At 42.1% G+C, this 25,000-nt stretch overlaps 1 protein-coding gene across 1 annotated transcript in view; it reads right to left on the bottom strand.

Annotated features, from left to right (window-relative positions):
• Positions 1 to 25,000, bottom strand: part of MTMR8 (myotubularin related protein 8) — a 1,273,681-nt gene that overhangs the window by 1,070,880 nt on the left and 177,801 nt on the right. The window contains 3 exon segments of the mRNA XM_044057715.1: positions 19,313 to 19,332; positions 21,788 to 21,836; positions 23,801 to 23,831. Of these exon segments, the coding sequence (XP_043913650.1) occupies positions 19,313 to 19,332; positions 21,788 to 21,836; positions 23,801 to 23,831 (100 nt within the window).

Here is a 25,000-nt window from a genome sequence, read left to right as displayed (position 1 = left end):
ACAGCTAACTCCCAAGCTATCATTGCTAAATGGCCCAGAGGGTATGACCTGGTGCCTACCTGTTTAAGTCCCACATCATCATTGTGTTGTCGGTCATGATCTATAAGAGCCCTGGATCCCAGTGATGGTGCAGAAACTTTATGGAGAGGATCACTGTTAACATTTCTTTGATACTGATGTGCTTCCAACTCTCTGAACTGTCCACAGACCCTGAACTTTTTACCCTACTTGAAACTTCTCTCCAAGCAAAATGTGAAGAACTTGTCACTACAGATTGTGTTGGGGTGAGTGCAGAAGAGGGAAAACCTGGAATGTGAGCTATCTGATCCCATCACCAGTGTGGTTCGGTCTTGATAAAGCCCAAGACTGGAATTTGAAACTCAAAGTTAAGAATGTGTTTTCCCTTGAGACAGGTAGCAGAAAGAAATGGCCTTAGAGATCCAGGTGGAAACAGTCTGCTTAAAGACAGGTTTATCCAGTGCCATGGGGTGAAAAGAAAAATGATTGCTCATACTTCCTAATGGATTTGGTCTTATCCAAGTAAAATCTGAGTTGTCTATGTACATCCAAGAGATAGAGCACCCTTTCACTTGAGTTTTGAAGGGAAGGGGAAAATGTAGATAAATGAACAGATTGGTTAAGGGACAAGTCATTAACCACTTTAGAGGCATGAAGAAACACCATATCCCTGTGGAAAATTTAGAAAGGGTTGTGAAGCCATAACAGGAGAGTTTCTGAACTTCAAGCTAGCAGAAGTGATGGCTAGCAGTAAAACAGTTTCCCCATGATCAAAATTTTAAAGAAGCAGAAGCTGCAGGTTCAAAGGATGTCAGAGTCAGTTTTTCCAAAAAAAAAAATCATATCCAGGGTGGAAGAACAGGTTTCCTGGGAGGTATTATGTGCAGGATGCCTTTTAAGAAAAGCTCAACTTCTAGCCTAGAAGCTAAAGGGGAGATAAAGGCAGATATGCAGAAATGGCTGATAGGTGGGCTTTAACTGAAGAATAAGCCAATCCAGCCTTGAGCACCTCACACAAATAAGGACTAGGGGAATATCCACTGAAAATGGATCTAGTCGCTTAAGAAACCAGATGGAGAACCTCTTCCATTTGGATAAATAGGATCTCCTGATATTGGGTTTCCTGCTTCTTGCAGGACTAGAAGCATGTCCTCAGAGAAAAGGTGTCAAAGGAATCAGAAGCCTGTCACCCACAGTGTCAAATTCAGTGTTAAATGTGAGTGAAAGAGATCTCTTGCACGAGAAGATCCACCCTGTGAGGTAACTTGTGATGATTGCCCTTGGCTAACAGCAGAAGAGGGAACCAATGCTGTCTTGGCCAAAATGGGGGTCTCTAGCAAGATATTTGGGTTGTCTTGCTGTATCTCCAGCAGGACTTTGAGTAAGTGGGAAAGGGGGAATGCACAGAGAAATATTTCCTTCCATGAGAAAGGGCATCCACCTTCCATACCAGAGGGTGTGGGACTGGCACAAAATTTTGGAATTGTGTGTTCAAAGGGAAGGCAAAGAGATCTATTTGAGGTGCACCCGACCGGTGCAGAATGCCCAGACTTTTTCTTCCCCTTTTGTTCCATTGCTATAATTGAGGTTTTTTTTCTAAAGGACTAAACTCTGTCAGCATCAACTCCCACGTACAGTTTATACATAATCGGAAGGCAAGTTATTGGTCTATAATTTTTACGGTAGCTTGCAGGTTCACTCAAGTATGAGCATTGTTTTTCCTGTTAGCCAGGTTTGTTTCTGTCTGGGTGCACATATAAATAGTTCTTACTCATGGCTAAATCTTCGTGCAAAGACGTTAATACTTTTAGCCAAAAGATAGGTACTGCATCTTGGACTGGGGTTTTCCAATTAGAGGCTTTTCTTAACTTTATTTCAATCTCTTTGGGTGTTACTTCATCCCATTTCATATCCTGTACCTTTAAACTTAATTCTTTCTTTAACTCTCTGTCCATTTAGCATCTTTATTATGTTCCAAAGGAATTTCATAGATATTTCTCCAAAATGTATCTATGTCTTTTTTTTTGGCGGTCTTTCAATTCTTTTTACCTTATTTCCTAATTCTCTATAAAACTTTTTTGGGTCATCAATATATTGCTTATTTTGCACTTTTCCTTTACATTTAGGTTCATAGGTAGGTACTAGGCTATTGGCCCTAGGGCCTATATAAGCCTAGCCAAAAAATGTACCCTGACTTTCGCCACCCAAGAAAATTATTTTCCTGTGCCCCTGTCGAGCAGAGCCACAGAAGTGATCCCTGGGGTGAATTTCCCATTTCCCATCCAATCCAGGATTTTTCTTGAAGAGTGCTAATGAGGAGCTCTATTTGACATAGATAGGCAGTCTGTTCCAGAGTATGGGAAGTCTCCGGGACAGGAATCTATCCCTCCAGCATGTTCTGTTTATTGTGGTGACAAGGTTTAGGTCCCTAGAGCGTGTAGCTCGGATGGATTGGGATTTCTTTAAGTGGAGCATGTCCAACAGCTCTGGGTTTGACATAGCTGTGTGTGTTAGGCAGAGATCGCCCCTGAGTAGGCGATCTGCGATGGAGTAAAGCTGTAGTTTTTTGAGACGGTCTGCGTAGGGCATCTGTTTGAGGCCAGTAATCCTCTTTGTGAGGTATTTCTGTGGTCTTTCCAGTTGTTGTAGATGTCTTGTGAGGTACATACCAAAAGGGACATTGTATTCTATAATGGGTCTAATGAGTGATGAGTAGAGAGGAACAATGATCTCTTTTTCTGGATGAGAATCCTTTTGTGATGACAGGAGCCACATAGAAGGATTTCCTGACCACTGTGGCGATGTGATTATCAAAGGAGAGACTACTGTCCACCTGTGTCCCAAGGTCTCATCACATTTTCGGCATTAAGTAGACTACCAGCTATGTGGTAGTTCATGGGTACAGAGTTTTTACCAAAGGGGATGACAATACACTTTTTGGCATTGAGCTTCAGGCCATGGCTTTGACACCAAGTATCTGTCTCAGTGAGGACCTTTTGTAGTTTGTCCACATCGTTAGGAGTTTCGATTATGGCTCCTAGTTTGCAGTCATCTGCAAACTTTGTTAGCCAAAGACCTTCTGTGTTAGCCTGCACTTCAGAGAAGTAGATACCAAACAGGAGAGGACCCAGGACTGAACCCTGTGGTACTCCACTTGTCACTGGACTGAAGTCGGATTTGGATTCCGCTACTTTCACAGTGTGGGTTCTGTCCATGAGCCAGTTGGCAACCCATCTTGTGACATAAGGATTTATACCTAGTTTAGTGAGCTCATCTATAATTCCAGAATGGAGGATGGTGCCGAAAGCCTTGGCGAGATCTAGATAAACTGTGTGAACCACTTTACCCTAATCTATAGCTTTGGTGAGGTTTAGGAGACATGATCTGCCTTTTACAAATCCAAACTGGGTAGGGTCCAGAGTTTGGAGAGTACCAATGTCTTTGTTTATGAGTTCCATGGTGATGATACGTTCCATGGCCTTGCAGACCAGGCTCGTCAAGCTAATGGGACGGTAGTTCCCAGGGTCCGTCTTGGCTCCACCTTTGTGGAGTGGGATAACCATCGCGATGCGCCATTCAGTGGGTACAAAGCCTGAGATGAGGCTATGATTGAACATGGTACTTAGGTAGGGTGCCAGTTCATTCTGTAGTTTGTGTAGAACGCAGCCTGGGATATTGTCAGGTCCCATGGATGCTGTGTTCTTGGCTTTGGAGAGTGTGTTTTTTACCTGTGCAGCCGTGATTATAGGAACTCTGCATTCTTCCAGTATAGAGATGGGCCCGCTAGGGGGTGAGAGGGGGGTAAAGTTAGCACTGAACCTATCTGCTAGGATGTTGGCAATATCAGTTGGTTCTGTATATTTAGCGCCATTGTGCTGTAACTCAGAGCAGATCTGAGTGCTCCCATTGAGATTCTTGACATAGCTATAGAATGCTTTGTGGTTGTCTTTAGAGTCAGTGGCAATTTTGTTTATGTAACTAGCTTTGGAGGATTTTATGAGGGATCTCAGCTTCTTACTGAGGTTGACCAGGGAGTTCCTCCAGTCATGGGATTTTACTCTTTTTTGCAACAGTTTCTTTCTTCTGTTATAGAGTTTGTTTATGGCAGAGGACCACCAGATTGGATTCCTTTTTTTGGAGGATAACATCTTGGTTCTATTAGGGATAGCATGATCCATGCACTCGTGTAAGTGCTTATAAAGTGCATTTGTGTAGGAATCAGCAGTCATACCTCTATTGTCCATCTTCATATCTTCTAAGTTTTGCTGCCTGTGCTGAAAGTTTTAGTTTGTTATCTGCGATTGTGCATGATGGATCCTGGTGTGTTCTAATACTGCACATTGCTTTTATCACATCCATCTTTCTTAGCATTTTTGTTGATCTGTTCCCTCTTCTATAGTCGTGTTCTTGTTCACTCTTTTATAGTCTAACAGTGACACTTCTTAACTGCTTTATAGTTTTCTCTATTCATTTCCATGATGGTATTCGATTTCTCCCCTTCCTTTCCCTCACTACTCTGTGTACTTGTGGTAGAACTTTACCAGTTATTAATTTAGCAGCACAGTAATGTATCCCGTTTATTTCTGTTATATCGCATGGATCTCTATGAAAAGTCCTAATTACTGTGTTCATTTGTTTTATCACATTTCGGACTGCGTTTTATTAACCTTCTGCAGTCTATTTCTTTCATTGATCTTGCTATGGGATGACATGACTGACAGACCTCTCCACAAAGGGGGAGCGACTACAGGCCCTGGGAATTATCGCCCCATTAGCCTGACAAGTCTGATATGCAAGGCTATAGAGCGCATCACCATGGACCTAATTAACAAGGATATAGGGAATCCCCAAACTCTGGAGCCTATACAATTTGGTTTTGTGAAGGGTAGATTATGCCTGCTCAACCTGGTTGACTTCTTTAAGTCAGTCACCAGAGCTGTGGATGAGGGCAAGCCTGTTCATACAGCCTACCTCGATCTGGCCAAGGCCTTTGACACCATTCCCCACTCAGGAATTATTGATAGACTCACCAAACTAGGCATCAACCCTTATATTACTAGGTGGGTTGCAAATTGGCTCACAGATACAACCCACAGTGTGAAAGTAGCAGACTCCAAGTCAAACTCCAAACACCTACACAGCGACAAATATATCACAAAAACACAAGTCCAAGCACTTTACCAGTATTCCTTTCTTTTCTTTAATTGCAAAACGATCTGGTACCTCAGCCTTTCGCCTTCAAGGATCACAAAAGGTGTATGCATCAAGCACATTTATACACACATCAAAAGGCAACTGACACAAACAACTAAATCAATTAGTTCAATTATTCAATTATATATTACAGACATTTAATCCAAATTCACCATATTTAATTCAAACATTCAAACCTCTTGTTAGGACTGATAATTCATTTCAGAACAAAAGTAATCGAGGAAGAAACTGTCGCAAGGGCAGAAATCGTTTCAAATAATTTAACAGTGAGTGAACCTGATGTACGGATTTATACAATATTCCTTTTAATGAAATGAATAGGTTATGTATATAATATTCTTTCTAATCAAATGAATAGATAAATCACATGAGGGAAATAAATATTAGTATTTAGATATATAAAATGCTCGAATTAAATATGGTGAATTTGGATTAAATGTCTGTAATATATAATTGAATAATTGAACTAATTGATTTAGTTGTTTGTGTCAATTGCCTTTTGATGTGTGTATAAATTTGCTTGATGCATACACCTTTTGTGATCCTTGAAGGGGAAAGGCCGAGGTACCAGATCGTTTTGCAATTAAAGAAAAAAAAGGAATACTGGTAAAGTGCTTGGACTTGTGTTTTTCCAAGTCAAACTGCTGACCTGTCACTTGTGGAGTCCCACAAGGATCGGGTCCTGGGTCCTCTCCTGTTTGGCATCTACTTCTCAGAAGTCCAGGCTAACACGGAGGGACTCAGGCTGACCAAGATCACAGACAATTGCAAGCTGGGAGCCATTAACTCCCCAAGTGATGTAGACATCCTACAGAAAGGCCTCACTGAGACCAACGACTGGCGTCGAAACCATGGCCTTAAGCTTAATGCCAAAAAATGCATCATTCCCTTTGGGAAATACTCATTTCCCACTAATTACCACATTGATGGTAGCCCAATGAACACTGAAGGTGTTATAAGACATCTGGGGACACAGGCTGACAGCAACCTCTCCTTCGACCACCACATTACCATTGTTGTCAGAAAGTCCTTCTACATGGCACATCTCATTACCAAGGGTTTTGAATCCAGGAAGAAAGAGGTAATCATCTCTCTCTACTCTTCCCTCATTAGACCAAATAGAGTATAATGTCCCATTTGGCATGTACCTCAGTAAACAACTGCAACAGCTGGAAAGGCCGCATAAGTACCTCACAAAGAGAATCCTAGGCCTTAGACACATGCCATACATGGACAGACTCAAAAAAACTCCAGCTTTTCGCAGTCTCATATAGTCTATTAAGAGGCGATCTCTGCTTGATTTACAAAGCCAGGTCTGACCCAGCCCAGTTAGAAATGTTAAACCTAAAGAAATCCCAATCCCTCCGCACCACATTTTCCACGAATCTCAACTTCATTACCACAATCAACAGAACATGCTGGAGGGACAGGTTCATAACCCAGAGAATGTCCATGCTCGGGAATAAACTTCCCATATATGTCAAGCAGAGCACCTCACTGGCCCTTTTCAAGAGAAATATTGATGAGTGGATGGGAAATAGAAAGTTCACCCCGGGGATCACTCCAGTGGCTCTGCTTGATAAAGGCACTGGGAACCAACGGCGGCATGATGCCGGGGCACTTCTATAGGCTAGGCTTGTAAAGGCTCCAGGGCCGTTGGCCTAATACTCGCCTATGAACCTATATCTAGGTCTATTAAATCAACTCTTCTCTTAGCTCATTTTCTTCCAAACTGAGGGCACATCCCTTGTTTTCCATTTCCTGCAGGCATTATATAGGAGGTTCTATAGCTTCTTCCTATGGTACAATCTCTTCAATTTCATCCTGTGCCATCCATTGCTCTGTCATATGAGAACTCACTGGCCTATCACTCCTCAACATGGACTCCAGTTTCCTGTTCCTTCCCTTGCTATCTAGCTTCAAGTGAACATTTATACTTGTTTCCTGTGGAAGGCTCCAAATTGTTTTCATATGGCGCCTGACCAATTGCTTCCTGTTCCACTAGCTTCCCCTTAATTTGGATATCTATTGCTCTATCCTGTTGTGATGCTGTTAGATTTTCTACATTGAATCCTTCACTTCGCAGGTACTCCATAACCTCAGTTTCTATTTCTTTTACTTCTCCATTACTCATCTCCTTTTCTTTTTTTTTTGTATTGTAAAACTTTTCCATGTCCGGATTCCTTTGCCTGTATTTCTCTTCAAAATATCTTTGGTGCAGCTCTTTTTATATTGGTTAGTTTTGCTTTCTCCTTTGCATAAATATTACACCATGTTAAATCTCTTTTTCTTTCCCATATCCATATTTCTTCAGATGTTTCCTGATCTTCCTGCTTCTCCTTACTGTGATGTAACCTGTGTTAGACCTTCTACACCAAATCCTTCACTTCGCAGGCACTCCATAACTTCAACTTCTATTTTTTTAACTTCTACTTTACTAATCTTCTCCTCTACATTCCATTTTTGATTTTTTTTTTTTATTGTAAAATTTTCCATATTCGGATGCCTTTGCCTGTATTTCTCTTTGCATATCTTTGAGGCTGCCGTCTTTATATTAATTTGGCTTTCTCCTTTGCATAAACATTGCACCATATCAAATCTCTCTTTCCCATGTCCAGATTTCTTTTTTATACTTTTCAAATATCTCTTGGTTTTATTGTTTATATTTTCATACTTTCTCAGATGCGGATTTTTCCAAACAGATCAAAGTTTCTTGATTCATATACTGTTTTTCACAAATCTATTGCATTAATGATAACGATTCTGACAGTTTGTCTTGTGGAAGTACTCTTCTTTCCTTTCATTTCTCTCTTAATCATGTTGTATATCTTGTGTCTGGATACATAATTTCTTTCTTATCCTCAATAGTCCACTCTATAGTCTTTATGGCTCTTCTTTGGCCTAGCAGTTTTTGTGGACTGCTACTTCCTTCTACAATGGGGGGGGGGGGCATCCTCACCCTGGGCCTGGCCTAGTCCCATTGTAGGAATGCTTCCATATTTTGTGGATTCTACACTGTCATTTTTTCCAGTCCTGGCACCAGTGCACCTACAAAGACTGGGCACTTTCTTTTACCCTGGGTCTTGGGCACCCAAGCTATCTCAATTTTGACCTACTTCTGTCCATGCTATATGCTATATAAATACAGTATATAGATCAGTGCCGCCTTGGTGAGATTTTGTAGAAAACCGGGTCCATGTGAATGTACTCACCAGGACTGGAGGATGAATTCATTTTCAGCACTACTACTCTCCTCTGCATGCTGACTTTTCATCTCTCCATTCGGCCCCTTAGGGGGTTGTGGGATACCCATGAAGGGAGGTATGGATTTCCAAATCATGAAATACCCATTTGTTTGGGTAATGCTTGTCCAGGTTGAAAGGGAATGAGAGAAGCGTTGTGAAAGAGGAATTTTTGTGAATGTGGCCAGGTAGTCACAGACTACCTGACTTGTCTAGAAACGGGATCGTTTGGGTAAAAATTGTCTGAGACCCAAGTGAATTCTGCCTGTGTGGCCTTCTTGTGAGGTTGAGAAGCTCTGGTCTTTGTCCTTATAAATTCAGGCATGGATTGATAATTTCTGTGATATTCTGGAACTCGAGAGACATGGGTAAGTTTCAGTTCTTGCAGCTCTTTCCCTTTCTCTTGGGGGGGGGGGGGTACAAGGATGGCAGCATAATTTGCACCAAAAAGAGTGGAATTGTCTAGGGGTGCATCCATTATTTTTGAATGAAATACTCAGGCAAAGGCTGCAGTCTCAGCCAGGAATAACTCCCGAGAACAAATCCAAATGCTGCAGATCTTGCAGAGACCTCTGCTGGGTCATAACTGTATTTAAATGGAGTGTCTGGTAACTTGAGACAAAATTGTCGAGGGAAGAGAGTTGCAACTTGGCTGCAGAGTCTAGAAGATCTGTCAGCAATTTAGAAGCCTGAGAAAGTAGGGCCAGTACATACTTGGACATATGTGTCTAATAATTAATGGCCTTAAAAGAGGGAGTAGAAGAGGTGTAGACCTTTTTCCCCAAGCCTCTCAGTCATTTTACTGTCATTATCAGAGGGCAAAAGGGTAGTGGAAGGCAGCAATCTAGAAACTTTATCCACAGAGACTGAAATCACAGATGGATCTGCAGGAGGGCATATGAACAGAAACTTACTGTTCTTAGGGACTTTATAAATCCTGTCTGGCATTTTGGGTGCAGGAAGTTGAGAGTCGGGGCTTTTGGATGCTGAAAGAAAGGCATCCTGAAAGGCCGATAACACCGAGATAGCAAATGAGGAGAGTCCCATCTGCAAGAGGTCATGGTACCTCTTTTGTAATTCTGAAACCTGGCAGCTTTCCTACTTGAAAAAATGCCTCATCTTAGAGATAGTCTCAAAGGAAATATCTTCCTCAGGGGAGTCCCCATAATTGGAGTCAACCTCAGGGGAAGTGTAACTTGGGCGGGGGGGGTCAGTCTGTGTAGAGTAGGCCAGAGACTCACCTGAAGATGAATCATCTTCTTCAGAGGCCTCTTGCTAAACAGCAACACTCATAGGTAGGTACTAGGCTATTGGCCCTAGGGCCTATATAAGCCTAGCCAAAAGGTACCCTGGCCTTCACCACCCAAGATTATTTTCCTGCGCCCCTGTCGAGCAGAGCCACAGAAGTGATCCCCGGGGTGAATTTCCCATCTCCCGTCCAATCATCAAGATTTTTCTTGAAGAGTGCTAATGAGGAGCTCTGTTTGATATAGATAGGTAGTTTGTTCCAGAGTATGGGAAGTCTCTGGGAGAGGAATCCATCCCTCCAGCATGTTCTGTTTATTGTGGTGACAAGGTTTAGGTCCCTAGTGCATGTATCTTGTAGGGATTGGGATTTCTTTAAGTGGAGCATGTCCAAAAGCTCTGGGTTTGACACAGCTGTGCGTGTTATGCAGAGATCGCCTCTGAGTAGGCGATATGCGACGGAGTAAAGCTGCAGTTTTTTTAGATGGTCTGCGTAGGGCATCTGTTTGAGGCCGGTAATCCTCTTTGTGAGGTATTTCTGTGGCCTTTCCAGTTGTTGTAGATGTCTTGTGAGGAACATACCAAAAGGGGCATTGTACTCTATAATGGGTCTAATGAGTGACGAGTAGAGTGGAACAATGACCTTTTTTCCTGGATGAGAAAGCTTTTGTGATGAGGTGTGCCACAAAGGATTTCCTGACTACTCTGGTGATGTGATTTTCAAATGAGAGACTACTATCCACCTGTGTCCCAAGGTCTCTTGTCACACTTTCAGTGTTAAGCAGACTACCGCGTATGTGGTAGTTCATGGGTATAGAGTTTTTACCAAAAGGGATGACAATGCACTTTTTGGCATTGAGCTTAAGGCCATGGCTTTGACACCAGGCATCTGTCTCAGCGAGGCCCTTTTGTAGGATGTCCACATCTTTTGGAGTTTTGATTATGGCTCCTAGTTTGCAGTCATCTGCGAACTTCATTAGCCAAAGATCTTCTGTGTTTGGTATCTACTTCTCTGAAGTACAGGCTAACAGGACAGAACCCAGGACTGAACCCTGTGGTACTCCACTTGTCACTGGTCTGAAGTTGGATTTGGAGTCTGCTACTTTTACAGTGTGGGTTCCGTCAGTGAGCCAGGTGGCAACCCATCTTGTGACATAGGGATTTATACCTAGTTTAGCGAGTTTATCTATAATTCCAGAGTGGGGGATGGTGTTGAAAGCCTTGGCAAGATCTAGATAGGCTGTGTGAACCACCTTACCCTCATCTATGCCTTTGGTGACTGCTTCAAAGAAGTCTATCAGGTTTAGGAGACATGATCTGCCTTTTACAAACCCGAACTGGGTGGGGTCCTGAGTTTGGAGATTACCAATGTCATTGTTTATAAATTCCATGATGATACGTTCCATAGCCTTGCAGACCAGGCTCGCCAGGCTAATGGGGTGGTAGTTTCCGGGGTCCGTGGTGGCTCCCCCTTTGTGGAGTGGGATAAATGTTGCTGTGCACCATTCAGTGGGCACATAGCCTGAGGTGAGGCTATAACTGAACATGGTACTTAGGTGGGGTGCCAGTTCGATCTGTAGTTCATGTAGAACAGTCTGGGATGTTGTCAGGTCCCATGGATGTTGTGTTCTTGGCTTTGGAGTTTTTTTTTTTTTTACCTGTGCACATGTGATTACAGGAACTTTGCATTCTTCCAGTATAGAGATGGGCCCTTTAGGGGATGAGAGGGGGTTAAAGTTACCACTGAACCTATCTGCCAGGATGTTGGCAATATCAGTTGATTCTGTATATTTAGTGCCATTGTGCTGTAACTCAGAGCAGATCTGAGTGTTGCCATTGAGAGTCTTGACATAGCTATAGAATGCTTTGTGGTCGTCTTTAGAGTCAGTGGCAATTTTGTTCCTATGTAAAGGGGGTGGAAGTGATACAGGAGTAGGCCTGAGTGCCAAAAAAGCATTTAAGATTTCCTGCAAAAAGGCTTGCCAATCTGGGGAAAGATCCTGTGTAGGAGATAAGTATAGTTGTGTATACTTACCATAAATCTAGATGTTGAGTGTATTAACTTTTGCAGTCCTGACAGTTGGGAATTTCCTGCCATGAAAGCAATGGGCTAGCCCAACTATCATAGAAACTTATTTCACCTTATACAAACACCAGTCACCAAAACAAAAAGATACCACAAAAATCAGCTTCACCACAAGGATTTGAATTTGATTTGGCTTTATTCTGGTACCTCAGTCTTTCACCTTCTGGGAATCCCAGGAGAAGAACAGGAATGTGAGCAGAGATGGCTGAGGCATGTATTTTTATGGAGAAGTAGGAAAGGCCTTTATCCACTAGACTGGCCAGTTACTCCAGGATGGCCGAAATGTTGGCAGAGCTCAGCTCAAGGTGGTGCCTCTGTCACAAAGCAGAGAATCGTTTCCATTTGGCTGAATAAGATTTCATAGTGCTAGACCTTCTGGATTCTTTCAGAATGTTTTGCACCTGTTGACTTAAGTTGCTGTAGCAGTTAGGTGCTGTGGGATAATCCAAGCTGAAAGATGTAGGGTCTGCAGACTGGAGTACACTATCCTCCTTTTGTCTTGTGTGATGAGGTCTACCATGTGTGGTAACCATCAAGGTTTCTGATTAGTGAGCTGGAGGAGGAGTGGAAACCAGTGTTGCCTGGGTCAGTTTGGAGCTATCACAATGATCCTTGGGTCCTCTTCTCTTCACTTTAGAGGAACTCGAAGCAGAAGAGGTAAGGAGGAGTGTAAATGAAGAGGCGAGTCCATGGGAGGGAGAAGGCATCCATTCTCCATGCTGATGCCTGTCTTGTCCTGGTACAGAATTTCTCCACTTGAGCACTGTCCTTGCTGGCAAAGATGTCCACCTGTGGGGTTCCCCATTTCTGAGCTATGCTGATAAAGATATCTTGGTATAGATTCCATTTGTGGTGGGGTCTGTCAAGTTCCTGCTGAGGTGATCTGAAAGGGTGTTTTGTTTCCCTTGCAGATATTGTGCTAGAAGGTGAAGTCCCACGGAGTGCGCTGTCTCCCAGACTTGCATGCGAGGTGGCACAGGGCGTAGGAGTGTGTGCCTCCTTGCCTGTTTATGTACCACATGACTGTGGTGTTGTCTGCTTGTACAACCAGAACCCCTGATATCCATTTCTCTTTGAAGACCAGTAAGCCTTTTAGAACTGCCATGAGTTCTTTCCAATTGATGTGCCTCCTCTTGGTCTGGGAATCCCATAACCCATGGGTTTGGAGATGTTGGGTATGGGCCCCTCCATGCAATGTCTGAGGCATCTGTGGTGAGGGTTTGCCCCTGAAGAGAGATTTTGAAGGGTAAGGCCAGATTCTAGGTGCAGGCCTGTACCCACCATTTGCTTGAGGCAAGGTATCAGGTGTATTTTGGTGTCCAGGGACTGAGTGCTCTGGCACCACACATTGTTTAGATACCACTGAAGCTTCCTCATGTGTAGCCTGGCTAGTGGCACCATGAGGATATAAGATGCCATGTACCCCAGAGCTCTGAGGAATTCTCTGGCTGTTATGCACAGTTTGCCCTGAAAGTTCTGGACGTAGCTGGTCAAAAAGGAAACTTTATCAAGGGGGAAGGAGGCCTTTTGGAGGGAAAAGTCCAGGAGTGCACTGAGGAAAACCATCTGTTTGGGGCACAGTGATGGACTACTTTAGGTTTAAAAAGAGTGAACCCCGAGGAGATTAGGAGGCCCTGTGTGCATTTCAGGTTTTTGAGGATCTGTGACAGGGTCCAAGACCAGTATTATGCAATCATCCAGGTATGGGTAAATCTGGACTCCTTTGATCCTGCAGAAAGCAATGGCAGGAGCTTGGGTATTTTGTGAAAAACCTTGGTTCAGTAGACAGTCCAAAGGGCATAGCTGAAAACCGATGACAAAAAGAGCTTGCTCTGAAGCAAGGAAAGCTCATGTGCGATTTTGATATGGGGATGTGTAGACGGGCGCTTTTAGGTCTAAAGAAACCATGAATGCCTGAGGGGCTAACATGGGGAGTAGTTTTTGCAGGGTCAATATTTTGAATTTTGGTACCCTGAGAAAAAGATTTAAATTTGACAGGTCCAGAATGGGAGGCCAAGATCCTCCTTTTCTGTGTACCACAAAGGGTCTTGAGTAAAATCCTTCCCATTTTTTATGTTCTGGAACTGGTTCCACTGCTTTCTGGGAACACAAAATTTGAATCTGTTCTACAGCCAGAGTTTTTTTTTTTATTTTACGGTACATCTGGGTATCCTGAGAATCTTAAGGGCTCTAAAACTGAGTTTGTAACCACTGGCAATGATATTTACAACCCATTGATCTGAAGTCACACTGTTCCAGGTTTGACAGAAAAGGGACAGCTTTCCTCCTAGATCTAAGGTGGGGTTGGTAGGGGGGATGGAAGCGGAGTGTCAAAATTGCTCTTTGGCAGGGGTAGGTGTCCTAGAACTGCCTTGTTCATGAGACGCTTGAGGTCCACTGCCTAGATCTTTGTTGTTGTCTATGCCTGGGGGTTCTGGTCTTCTGAGACTTTCTCTGTTTGCTTCTAGATTGGGTGGGAAAGGACCAAAGTTTGGCCAGAAAATTCCTGCTAAACCGGGGGGTAAAAAGTCCTTTACAATTTATATGGATTTTACATTGTCCTCCATCTTTGAGGACTACTTCAGCTTTAGCCCCAAAAAGGCATTCTTTGTCAAGGGGGGCACCCAGGAGATTAGCTTTCACCTGGTCAAGAAGGGGCTGCTCTCCAAGCCAAGCATGTCTCCTGATCACTGTGCCAGTGACAACTGCCCTGCAGGAGGCTTCCATGGCATCATACCCACAGTGTATGGAGTATCTAGCCACTTGAAAACTGGAATGGCACAGATCTAAAAGTTCCTCACAACGGTTTTTATCCTCTAGACTAAAGAGCTTTTGTTTTAGTTGGCAAGTAGGGTTTGCTGGTATTGGATCATATGGAACTGACAGTTTAGGGCCCTCCAAGTAAGGGTAGCTGAAGTGTACACTTTTCTTTCCAAGTCTATAAAGAGCCCTACTTTCGTTGTCAGTAGGCAAAGGGTTCCTAGAGGTACTGGTCCTAGACCCCTTAGGGTCTGGACCCTGTAGAACTAGTCAAGCTTTCTGGGTGCAGGAGGGAGCGAGTCAGAGTTTAAGGAAGTATCCTGAAAATATCTTCCACGACTTCCGAAATAGGTGGGATTGCTAGGGCATTTGTGCTCGGTGAAGTCTAAGAACTCCCTACTCTCTTTTTGGCCTATGGGTATTCTTGCGCTTCCCACTGAAAATGTAGTCTCATAGCATGAAGTGTCTCTCCAAAGGTGAGGTCTTCAGGTGGGGAGGCAGAGGGGAAATTTTCCTCAGAATCTGGTTCCTTATTTGAGGTGTAAGCAGGGCCTTCTTCAGATGCAGAGTTCTCCAAATCAGACTCTTTTTCTGAATGCAGTGGATCAGGGAAGTATTCAGGGGGTCCGTCTCTTTCTTTTCCCTGGGGTAATATCGCCTGATGTCTGCCTGAACCATACAATGTTAATGAGGCCTTCAGCCAATCTGATTAAATCTTGTTGGGATCCCTGAAACTGGGAGGCCATAGGCCTAGGCGAAGGCCCTGCCACAATGTTTTTCTTTGGCATGGGTTTGGCCTTAGGCATAGGATCGTCCGACGCCCTAGAGCCTGACTTTTTAGATTGAAGACGCACAGGAATGGGCCTAGGCCATGAAAAGTCTCTGGTTAGCAGTCACTTGTTGAAAGTCATGGCCTGCTGAGTGGTCTCGGATCCAACCGATGAGCTGAAGATATGAGCTGTAGAAGTCGAAGGGACCAAAGGCACGTCGGACTCCAAATGAGTTTCTATTTAACTGATGTAATTTCCTTATTATTTTATCTGAAGAAGTTTGTTGATTTTGGCAGAAGAAAGAGCTATCATTAAATTGAGTGGATTGCTGACCTGTGCCTTTTGGTTTGTTTAAGTTGAGTTTGTTTTATACATTTCCAAATGAGTTTCGACAGAGGCCTGGGTTGCTGAATCAAAGGTCAAAGGGGGGGCGCGAATGCACCTCACCTTCCTCAACAATTACAAGTCTAATAGGCAAGTCAGGGGGGTGAGTGAGTGTAGTCCACGGACCTAAGCATTTCTGATCTTTTTTGTGCTTAGGTAAATTGAGCTCGAGATGACCGGCAGATGCCATAGCACGTGACTGAACAGACTCCTGCCTCAGAAAATGAGCTAAAAAAACTCTGCTCTACACCTAACAGTTCTAGTGTTAAACCTAGCACAGAATCGACAGAGACATTATGGTCGGTGCCTAAGCAAGTTACATAAAGCATATGAAAGCGTGTGTGTGGAATTTGTTTACCACAGCAGAGACAATTAACTTCATCGGACATGAGTCAAAGAAGAAAGGAATTCCCCAATGGGGTACTTATCTTTCAGATGACAATGTGGTGCAGACCAACTGATGCACTTGGAATCTGCTTCGGGCTCCAGCATCAAGAAAAGACTTAAGTGATGATGCAGGCTGGCTCCCTTTATACTTGAGCTTACTGACATCGGTTAAGGCATCCACCAGCCTGGGAGGCTAAATAAGTTTCTCTAGTAGTCAGGCCGGCCAAGGGCTTTCACAGCAGGAAATTCCCAACTGTCAGGACTGCAACAGTGAAACACTATCATCATCACGTTTTTGTTTCTTCTTAAGTGGAGGATCTGCCCTAGGTTGGGAAAGTTGGGCTCGCATAGACCTAAGCTCTGGCACTGAGGTCAGGAAGTCCTCAACCATTAAGCCAGAAGTACTGCGAGGTATGTCTAAAGGAGTGAGCCATGGTTCCCCTTACCATCAGAAATGGACGTCTACAAGGCCTCTGCGGACATGCTTAAGGAAATCTTTTTAGTGGCTTCTAAATTAGTTCCCGCTGAGGGAGGAGGACCAGGCACCGAATGGACCTCTGTGCTTTCACTGGCCTCGAGAGGGACATCCAGGATCAGAGGCACAGCCGACGTTTCAGGCCTTTCCTTTCTCACCTTCTTTGGAGGCTCAACCAATGGACCAGAGGCACCTTCCACAGCGAATGTTAATCACTTTAATCTCTGGTTCTTCAGATAGATATTAATGGCTGAAAGACGACTGCAGAGTGTCTTAGGAATGAACACTTCACAAATAGCAGAAGCCTTGCAGTCATGAGCAGACCCAGGCAGAAAAGACATTGATAGTGATAGTCTGTGTGGAATCTGTCTTCCACAATGGCATTTACCTCAAACAAACATGCAGTAGCAAAAGCACAAATCCCCAAAGGGGCACTGATCTGAATGAAGAAAAAACTTCAGCAATCAAATGAATTGCAGAAGCTGGCATTCGGACTGGTGACAGAGAAGGCTCTGAGGAAAGTACGTGGAGATGTCACTTTTATGGTCTACATTGACTGCATCTTGTGTGCAGCGTTGCATGTACCTAGCAGTAGCTTAAGTTTTTGGTACACTAGCCAGACGTTTGGGTCGCCTAGGTGGTGAATCCCTCATGTTATGAATACTGCAATATTTGTATCAAATGACGTGACGGGCTTCAAGTCTAGAATTCACAGAAAAAACACCTTTTCAAATTCATATTTGGAATACAACAGTAACCATCCTAGAAAACTAATGTATAATATTTTCAAGGGACAGTGCATCAGGGCAGTGAGGATGACGTCTGATTTTTTGGAGAAATGAAGGATGAAATAGGATATATTTTAGAATTATTTAAGGACAGAGGATATGATGGGAAAATGATGACAGAGGTCAAAGAATATGTAATAAGTGAATGGGGTAAGAAGTACACCCCATTATTAGGAGGTAGGAGCAAAGATGAATATAGGAACAGGGTTTTAAAAGACAGTGGAAAAGTTACTAAAGATACGGCCCACGCACTAACCAAATAAAAGATATACTAATTAGAAACTGGAATGTTTTTCGGACAGACCAGGAAAAGACAGACATATTGGGTCCTAGACAGACATTTGTCCTTAAAATGGGGAGTAATTTGAAATCCCTGTTAGAAAGGGGTTTGGGAGATACAGGATCAGACATTATTATTACGCACACCTCAAAATGTGGCGTTTGCAACCAGTGTTTTGCCATTAATGAAGATGTTGGACTGGTCCTGGACAACATCAACAAGACTAGGTTAAGTTTCAAACAGGGAAACTGCAACTTGAAAATGGTAATATATATGGCTAAGGCCTGTCCAGGGTACTATATAGGAAAAATGAGAGGAATTTTAAGAAGCGTATTTACGCTCACCTGTACAGCATTAAGACGAAGGACCCAAAAAATGCCTTATATAGACATATAGAAAAGTTTGGAGCAAAACATAATTTTAAATTTGCTATTTTGGAGAATGTGGTCACAGATCCCAGGGGGGGTACTAATAATAGTATATTATCCTACAAGGAGGTCTGGTGGCAACTACTGACTGATGCCACGACACCACCAGGTTTGAATGACCACATATCCATTAAACCTTTATTGGATATTAGGCAATGACAGTTATCGTTTACACATTACTGACATTTTTAATATATGTATACACACATATACTTTTTTACAGTTGAACACATATTTTATACAGTTTATTATATGTTTTTACATTTTTATTATGTGAAGATTATTTGATGTGCAAAGGTTTGTACATTTGGCACGAATTGACAGGACGAGAATAAATGTTTTTATGTATGTAGGTTAGCTTTAAATACTATTTTGAATGTTTTACATTTTTGGCGCCAATGGCAATATTTAAACATTTTGTAACAGCTGCTCAAACGTTCTGATGAAGCTCACTTTGTTGTGAGTGAAAGCGCTTAACGTTTTTCGGTCATAAAAAACGTACTTTTACTCTGAGCCACGGGCAGTGGAATTTGTATTTTTATATTTTTACATCTTTAAGCGGAGGCAGTCTACGGAGTGTTGTTGTGTTGGGGGAGTGTGAGATTTTTGACGTTCTTTATCGCTGTTGTAGCTTTTTTTTTTCTTCTTGCACTGAACGGCTTTCTGTGGATTAATACTGCAATATGGGAATAGAAGGACATCAGTCTGTTAAATGGCTCTCCATCTTTTCTCCCTTCCTTCTCGTCAGTAATGCCATGCCACAGGGCTCCATCCTCCACCCTTTACTCTTGAATATATTCACAAATCTACACAAATCCCCTCTGCAACCTTCCCTCATACAATACTCTGATGATTCTACCCTAATACGCACTACAAATAATTTCATATCTTCTGAGAATTAATCAAAAAGCCTTTAACTCACTTGCAAGTTGGCTACAGGATTATCACCTGCTATTAAACCAGTTCTCTTGTTTTCCAAAACCCCATTTCAATGAAAAAATAACTTCAATTATGGTATTTTCTAAAGAAGAAATTTTAAAGTTACCTCACATACAAAATTCTTGGCATGATAACAGATGACAATCTTAAATTTGATTTAAAAACCCACAACAGCATCAAGAAAACCCATCGCGAAATAGGTGTTATTCATAAAAAAATTCCTTACAAAGTCTACCAAAGTAACTCTAGCTACTACTCATCTCTCCTACGTGGAGCCCTTATCATGACTAACCTACAAGCCTCACTTAGTTTTAAACTTGAACAATGCTACAATAAAGTTGTCCGATTTGCCTGCAAAAGACTTTACCAGACCCACCACTAACATTAAAAGCCCTTCAATGGCTCGAACTTCCTCACCACCTATCTTACACCCACCTCATCTTAACCCACAGAATCATCTATACTCCATTTGCCTGCCCAGCAATTAGCCCCATACTCCCAATTCTATCTGCCAAACTGTCTCCCAAGGTCAAATAATAAACTGCTTATCTACAAACCACAAAGGGCTGTTCGGGTCAGTCTCTATTCCAACAATGCAGCAGAAACTTGGAATAAAATTCCTATATCAATCAGGTCTATCTAAAAGCTTTATCTTTTCAAACCATTATTAAAACACTTCCTCTCAGCCTCCTTCTGGCTTTGTCTCTGCTCTTTACCTGGGGTATAGCTTCTAACATCCTTCATCACCTCCTTATATCTTAGGTAGGTTCATAGGTAGGTACTAGGCTATCAGCCAGAGGGCCTACATAAGCCTAGCCAACAAGGTTCCCTGGCTTACGCCACCCAAGAAAGTTATTTTCCTGTTCCACTGTCGAGCAGAGACACAGAAGTGATCCCCGGTCTGTATTTCCCATCCACTCATCAAGATTTTTCTTGAAGAGTGCTAATGAATAACTTTGCTTGACATAGATAGGTAGCCTGTTCCAGAGTATGGGAAGTCTCTGGGACAGGAATCAATCCCTCCAGCATGTTTTGTGGTGACTTTAAAGCACCAAATCACTTAACCTGCTTTTCCCCAACACTTCACTGCCATAGTTAAACTACCATACCTACTTATAATTAACACAACCAAATTACCATTCCATCACTATTTTTCTACTAACACCTAAACTTGCTTATCCCCCTCTAATTCACGAACGTATTTCTTAAATTATTCCTACCTGTCTTATACACCACTCTTATATCTGTAAATTCTCAAAAGAACATTTGTATATCATTCATGTCTTTCTGCTTTTCCCAGTTACGGGTTGCCAGAGCGGAACTCCAGTCCGCTAATGATTGGCAGTAGATTTTCATGAACGCCGAGGTGCCAGCTCGACGTTCAACCTTCAACGAAGGCATGCACATTTACACATGTCTTTCAAACGCCCACCCAACCATGGGGAGGACATGCAGACTTCACACAGAAGGCACTCCCCGCACTCCAGCAGAGAATCGAACGTGAGAACCTCTTGCTGTGAGGCAACAACGCTACCGCTGCACCACTGCGGATTTTTATATAATTGTTAATATCAATACAAAGTTTATTACACTGAATACTATGCTATGTATTCACTGAAACTGCATTGTAAAATACTAACGGCATTAAATTTGTTACCTTGGAGTTTTTCGCTGAAAAAGGGCATCTGTGTCCAGTCTGTGTCCAGTGCACATATGCACATATTTTTAGATTCCCCAAGAAACAGATATTGGGTGGCACAGTGGTGTAGTGGTTGCGGTTAGCACTGTCGCCTCACAGCAAGAGCTTCTCCAGTTCAGTTCTAGGCTAGGGTGCCTTCTGTATGAAGTCTGCAGGTCTTCCCTGCATTCGTGTGGGTTTCCTCCGGGTGCTCCGTTTTATTCCCACATTCCAAAGACATGTGTCTGGAGCATTTCTCCCCGGGCCTCCACTGAAAATAAATAAATAAAATAAATAAATTCTCTGGTCATAAATTGAGACTGGTGAGACGATTTCAGGAAGACTTCCAGATACAAATCACAAGGAAAGAAAGACATCTCAGGCACAGTGTCCGTTAGGCAATCTAGAAACACAATCCTATGTGACTGAGTGAGGGAAGATTTTTGCATATTTATCTGGAATCCCAGATGTTCTAGGAGGAAATATACCTTTGTTAGTAGTGACTTCTAACAACTTGGAAGAGACTGCACAAACAAACAAGTCATGTAAATAAGGAAAAATGTGGATACCCTGTAATATTTAGTGGGCCACTAGTGGTGCTAGGTACTTTGTACGCACTCTTCATGCACTGGACAGCCCAGAGACAAGAGGAAGTACCTGGTCTCCCACTCAAGATATTGATGATCCCAAAATGACCTCAAATTTGGGCAGGAAGGGGAATATTCAGCAGTCTTGACAATTTCTCTTTACTGTATCCTACAGGAGGCCTTGTGGCCCCCAGCCCTTTTCCTGGTCGTTTCTCCTAGTTAATAAAATGATGCACTCTGGTTAAGATAATGAAAAGCCATGATATTATGGATGATCCAGCTGAAATCTCATCCACGTTTATGAAAAGGTCATTTGTCTCAGAGAGAGCAGTAAAGTTATTAAAGCATGCACATATTTTTAGATTCCCACAAAAGCAGAAGAGTCAACCCATAATATAGTTAGTTGGGTTCAAACTTTATTCCAGGAAGGAAAAAAAAAAGAGTGATCATCCAGGTCCAAATCTCTGGCTGGACTTCAGTCTCTACTTGGGTCTTACATGGCTTACACTGGACTGTACACTCTGTGCTTATCTTTCTTCCTTCAAGTTGTAAATACTAGGCATCCATGAATACAGATGAATAAAAGTAGAATTCCTAATACACGTATTTTGAAACTTTATTACACTGGTTACAACAAAAACATCAGAATAATGAAAATCGCAACTGGACTTAAAATTCAAATTTAGCACTTTTGTCTTTTTTTTTTTTTTTTTTTTTTTTAAAAGACAATCAGAATGACTAAACACTCAAGTTCAAATATGGTAAGCTCAACAAATCACATTGAACCAATCATAAAAATCACAATTTTGAAGTGGTCTGCTTCAAGATCTATTTAATGTTTACTCAGCCATTTAAACATAGAAAAAATTATTTTAAGCCAAAGTTGCCGATAAAACTCCTAATTTAGTGTCAAAGACTCTAATTTCAAGTAGCAAGATAATCTTGTAGAAAGACAATCTCTTGTAATCTAGACAAACAGCTGAATGTTCAAACAAAGCATTACTTTTATTTTTGGTTCTAATGATACAGAATGTCTCTACACTCTTGATGACAGCTTTCTAGTTGGTTTACCCACATAAACTAGACAAAATTTAACTTGTGCTACAACAGAAGAACTAACTGAAGCGCCACCCAGAGTCCAGTTATAGTTACAACACTTGCATATGGGTTATTTGTCATGAATTTACAGTATTTACACAGACTACATGCATAAATACAATTAGGTTTGTTGAACACAGTCATTCGCCAAATGGCCCTTCAAAGTTGCTGTTTTTTTTTTCATATTTAAATCTTTTGGGGTTTGTCCCCACTTTTTTCTACCCCCTACTCCCCCTGTACAATCTCCCAGATGTTTTGTCAACTGAAAAATGTAGGGTGAGACAACTGATGAAGCAGTTAAAGAAATGGAACAATCTGCCTGAGGGTTTAATGTTTGTACTATAAGAGCATTCACAGCATTTCTCTTTTCTTTAACTTAAAATCAAACAATTAGTCTATTGTGGAGACAGTATAGCCCCATCAAAAACTCATCAGTAGTTAACCATAATGTTCAGAATGGCTTGCCTCTTAATGATTTTTTTCTTTAACAAACTTGGGGATAACTTGCATGTAAAACACAAGTTACTAAATGTTCTTAGAAATAACTGTTCTTATAGACTCTGTTAATAAATTTGATAGGTGGTAAAGATTTGTTTAATCTCTTGCCTGTTAGAATAGGCTTTATTTAAACACGTGTTCACAATTCCTATATTTGTTTAAAAGTAGGCCAGACTTGTGGCTTGGCACGGAGCATTTCTCAGTAACTGTGTTAAAGTTAAGTGTTCCAAGTTGGCCTTCCAGCCTGAATACAGTTTTGCTGAGCTTATGAAAGTCAGGCAAAAGGCAAGCTGTTCAGGAGGTAGAAGACATCTATCAAACAGGACATGAATTATTTGTTTAGAGATTATTTTTTTCAATTTCTTCTGTGAGTACAATAGGATGGTGGCATTCAGGGACAGAAGGGTTTGGTACTGTCAAGATGGGAACCGTGGTGACTATTTGTCAGGAACACTGTTGAATGGTACAGTCCTGAAGCAATTCTGCAATAGCCTGTCACTGGCTGTAGAACACTGAAGGAATCTGCCACTTTCCAAATTCCCCGAGAGCCCTTGAAGGCCACCTATGTAGTGTTAAGGAGTTTTATCCTCTCGAATGCCAGTCAATTTCTTCTCCACCTCATCCCACTGTCTGTTCACTGATTCCCTCACTGTCACTTCCCACCCCATCATGAAGACTGTAGTGTACATTTAGTACCCTTACTATGCATTAGCCTTCCATTGCTTCTCCTATTTTTGCCCAGCTTGGCCATACCAATTAATTCTTCTCTTCTTTCTGCTATGTAAAAGTCTGTTTCCTGATTCTGTCCCCTTCTACAGACTTCTCTGCAACTTGTGCCTTTGCTGTCCTCGCTCCCAGTTAGCCCTCTACTTGCTTCTTGTACTCTGCCTTTTCTACATTTTCATCTTCTCTACTCCACAAACTTTATGCCCTATTTTGCATCCTAATCACCACCTACATACTTTTAAGCAGGCAAACTGGCCTTCACTTATTTTTTTCCTCTGTGAAAGGCCTGCTCAGGGTGTGTTAGCCCACTTCCATAACCTAGTTATACCATCAATTTGCCCCTATACCTCAGACTCATTTTGACACATGCACCAGCTCAGTATGATTCACTCCATCAAAAATACCACACTATCATCTTTGTTTTCATATATTCCTACCCATGACCACTCTAAATTGGCAGGATCAGTTTCGGCTAACAGCATCTTCACCTAGATATCCCGACCACCTCTGCCTTGGTTAGGACCACAGCTACAATTTTGTCATTTCCAGTACCTTCCTGCACCAACTGGCTGAACTCCTGACAGTTAAAGATCTCAAACAACTCAGTCACCCACTACTTTAGAACTTGGAACTGCCCAGTCTGCTCCTACAAGTACACCACTATTCCTCCTAATGTATGCTCATTATTGCACTCACGATCAGCCTCCTGCCTTAACAAATATGGAGAGCATACTGTATTTATCCACTCGTGCTCCTCACCTTATTCTATCTTTTTTTCCTTTAACACATTTACTGAATTATCACTTGTGACACAAAAGTCAAACCATATTAGGATAACATTTACAAAAACGTTATACATCACACACATTTATGCAATATAAATCAATGCAACATCACAAATTGTTCAATTCCTGCCTTCTCTTAAACTTCAGTCCTCCTCAAAAACATTTTTTTCAAAAACATTTTTTTCTGCATGTACTGGTCCCATGTTGAGTCTTTCGGCTTTTCCCAGTTAGGGGTCACCACAGCGGAACTCCGGTCCGCTAATGATTGGCAGTAGATTTTTACGTGCCGAGTTGCCGGCCCTGACGCACAACCTTCAACGAAGGTGCGCCCATTCATGCATGTCTCCACACAGAAGACGATCTAGCTGAGAATCGAACAGGACAAAGTCTTACTGTGAGGTGACAACGCTACCGCAGCACCACCACCACCATAGTACATGTAATGGTCCCATAATTTACATTTTTTCTATGTAATTTACTTCTACCCTTTTCTAAAGATCCCACATCCTGTTCCTTTATCTCTTGTTACAATATTCACTACTTCAAAGTATAGTTTGTTTAGGTTTTGATTTCCATTTTCTAGAAACTGCTTTTTAACTGTCACTATGATTT

Source organism: Protopterus annectens, chromosome 15.part0, assembly GCF_019279795.1.
Source record: "Protopterus annectens isolate FY-2018-M chromosome 15.part0, PAN1.0, whole genome shotgun sequence".
In the NCBI taxonomy this organism is placed as follows: Eukaryota; Metazoa; Chordata; order Ceratodontiformes; family Protopteridae; genus Protopterus; species Protopterus annectens.
The sequence above is the reverse complement of the archived record's forward strand: the minus strand, read 5'-3'. Positions and strand labels throughout refer to the sequence as shown.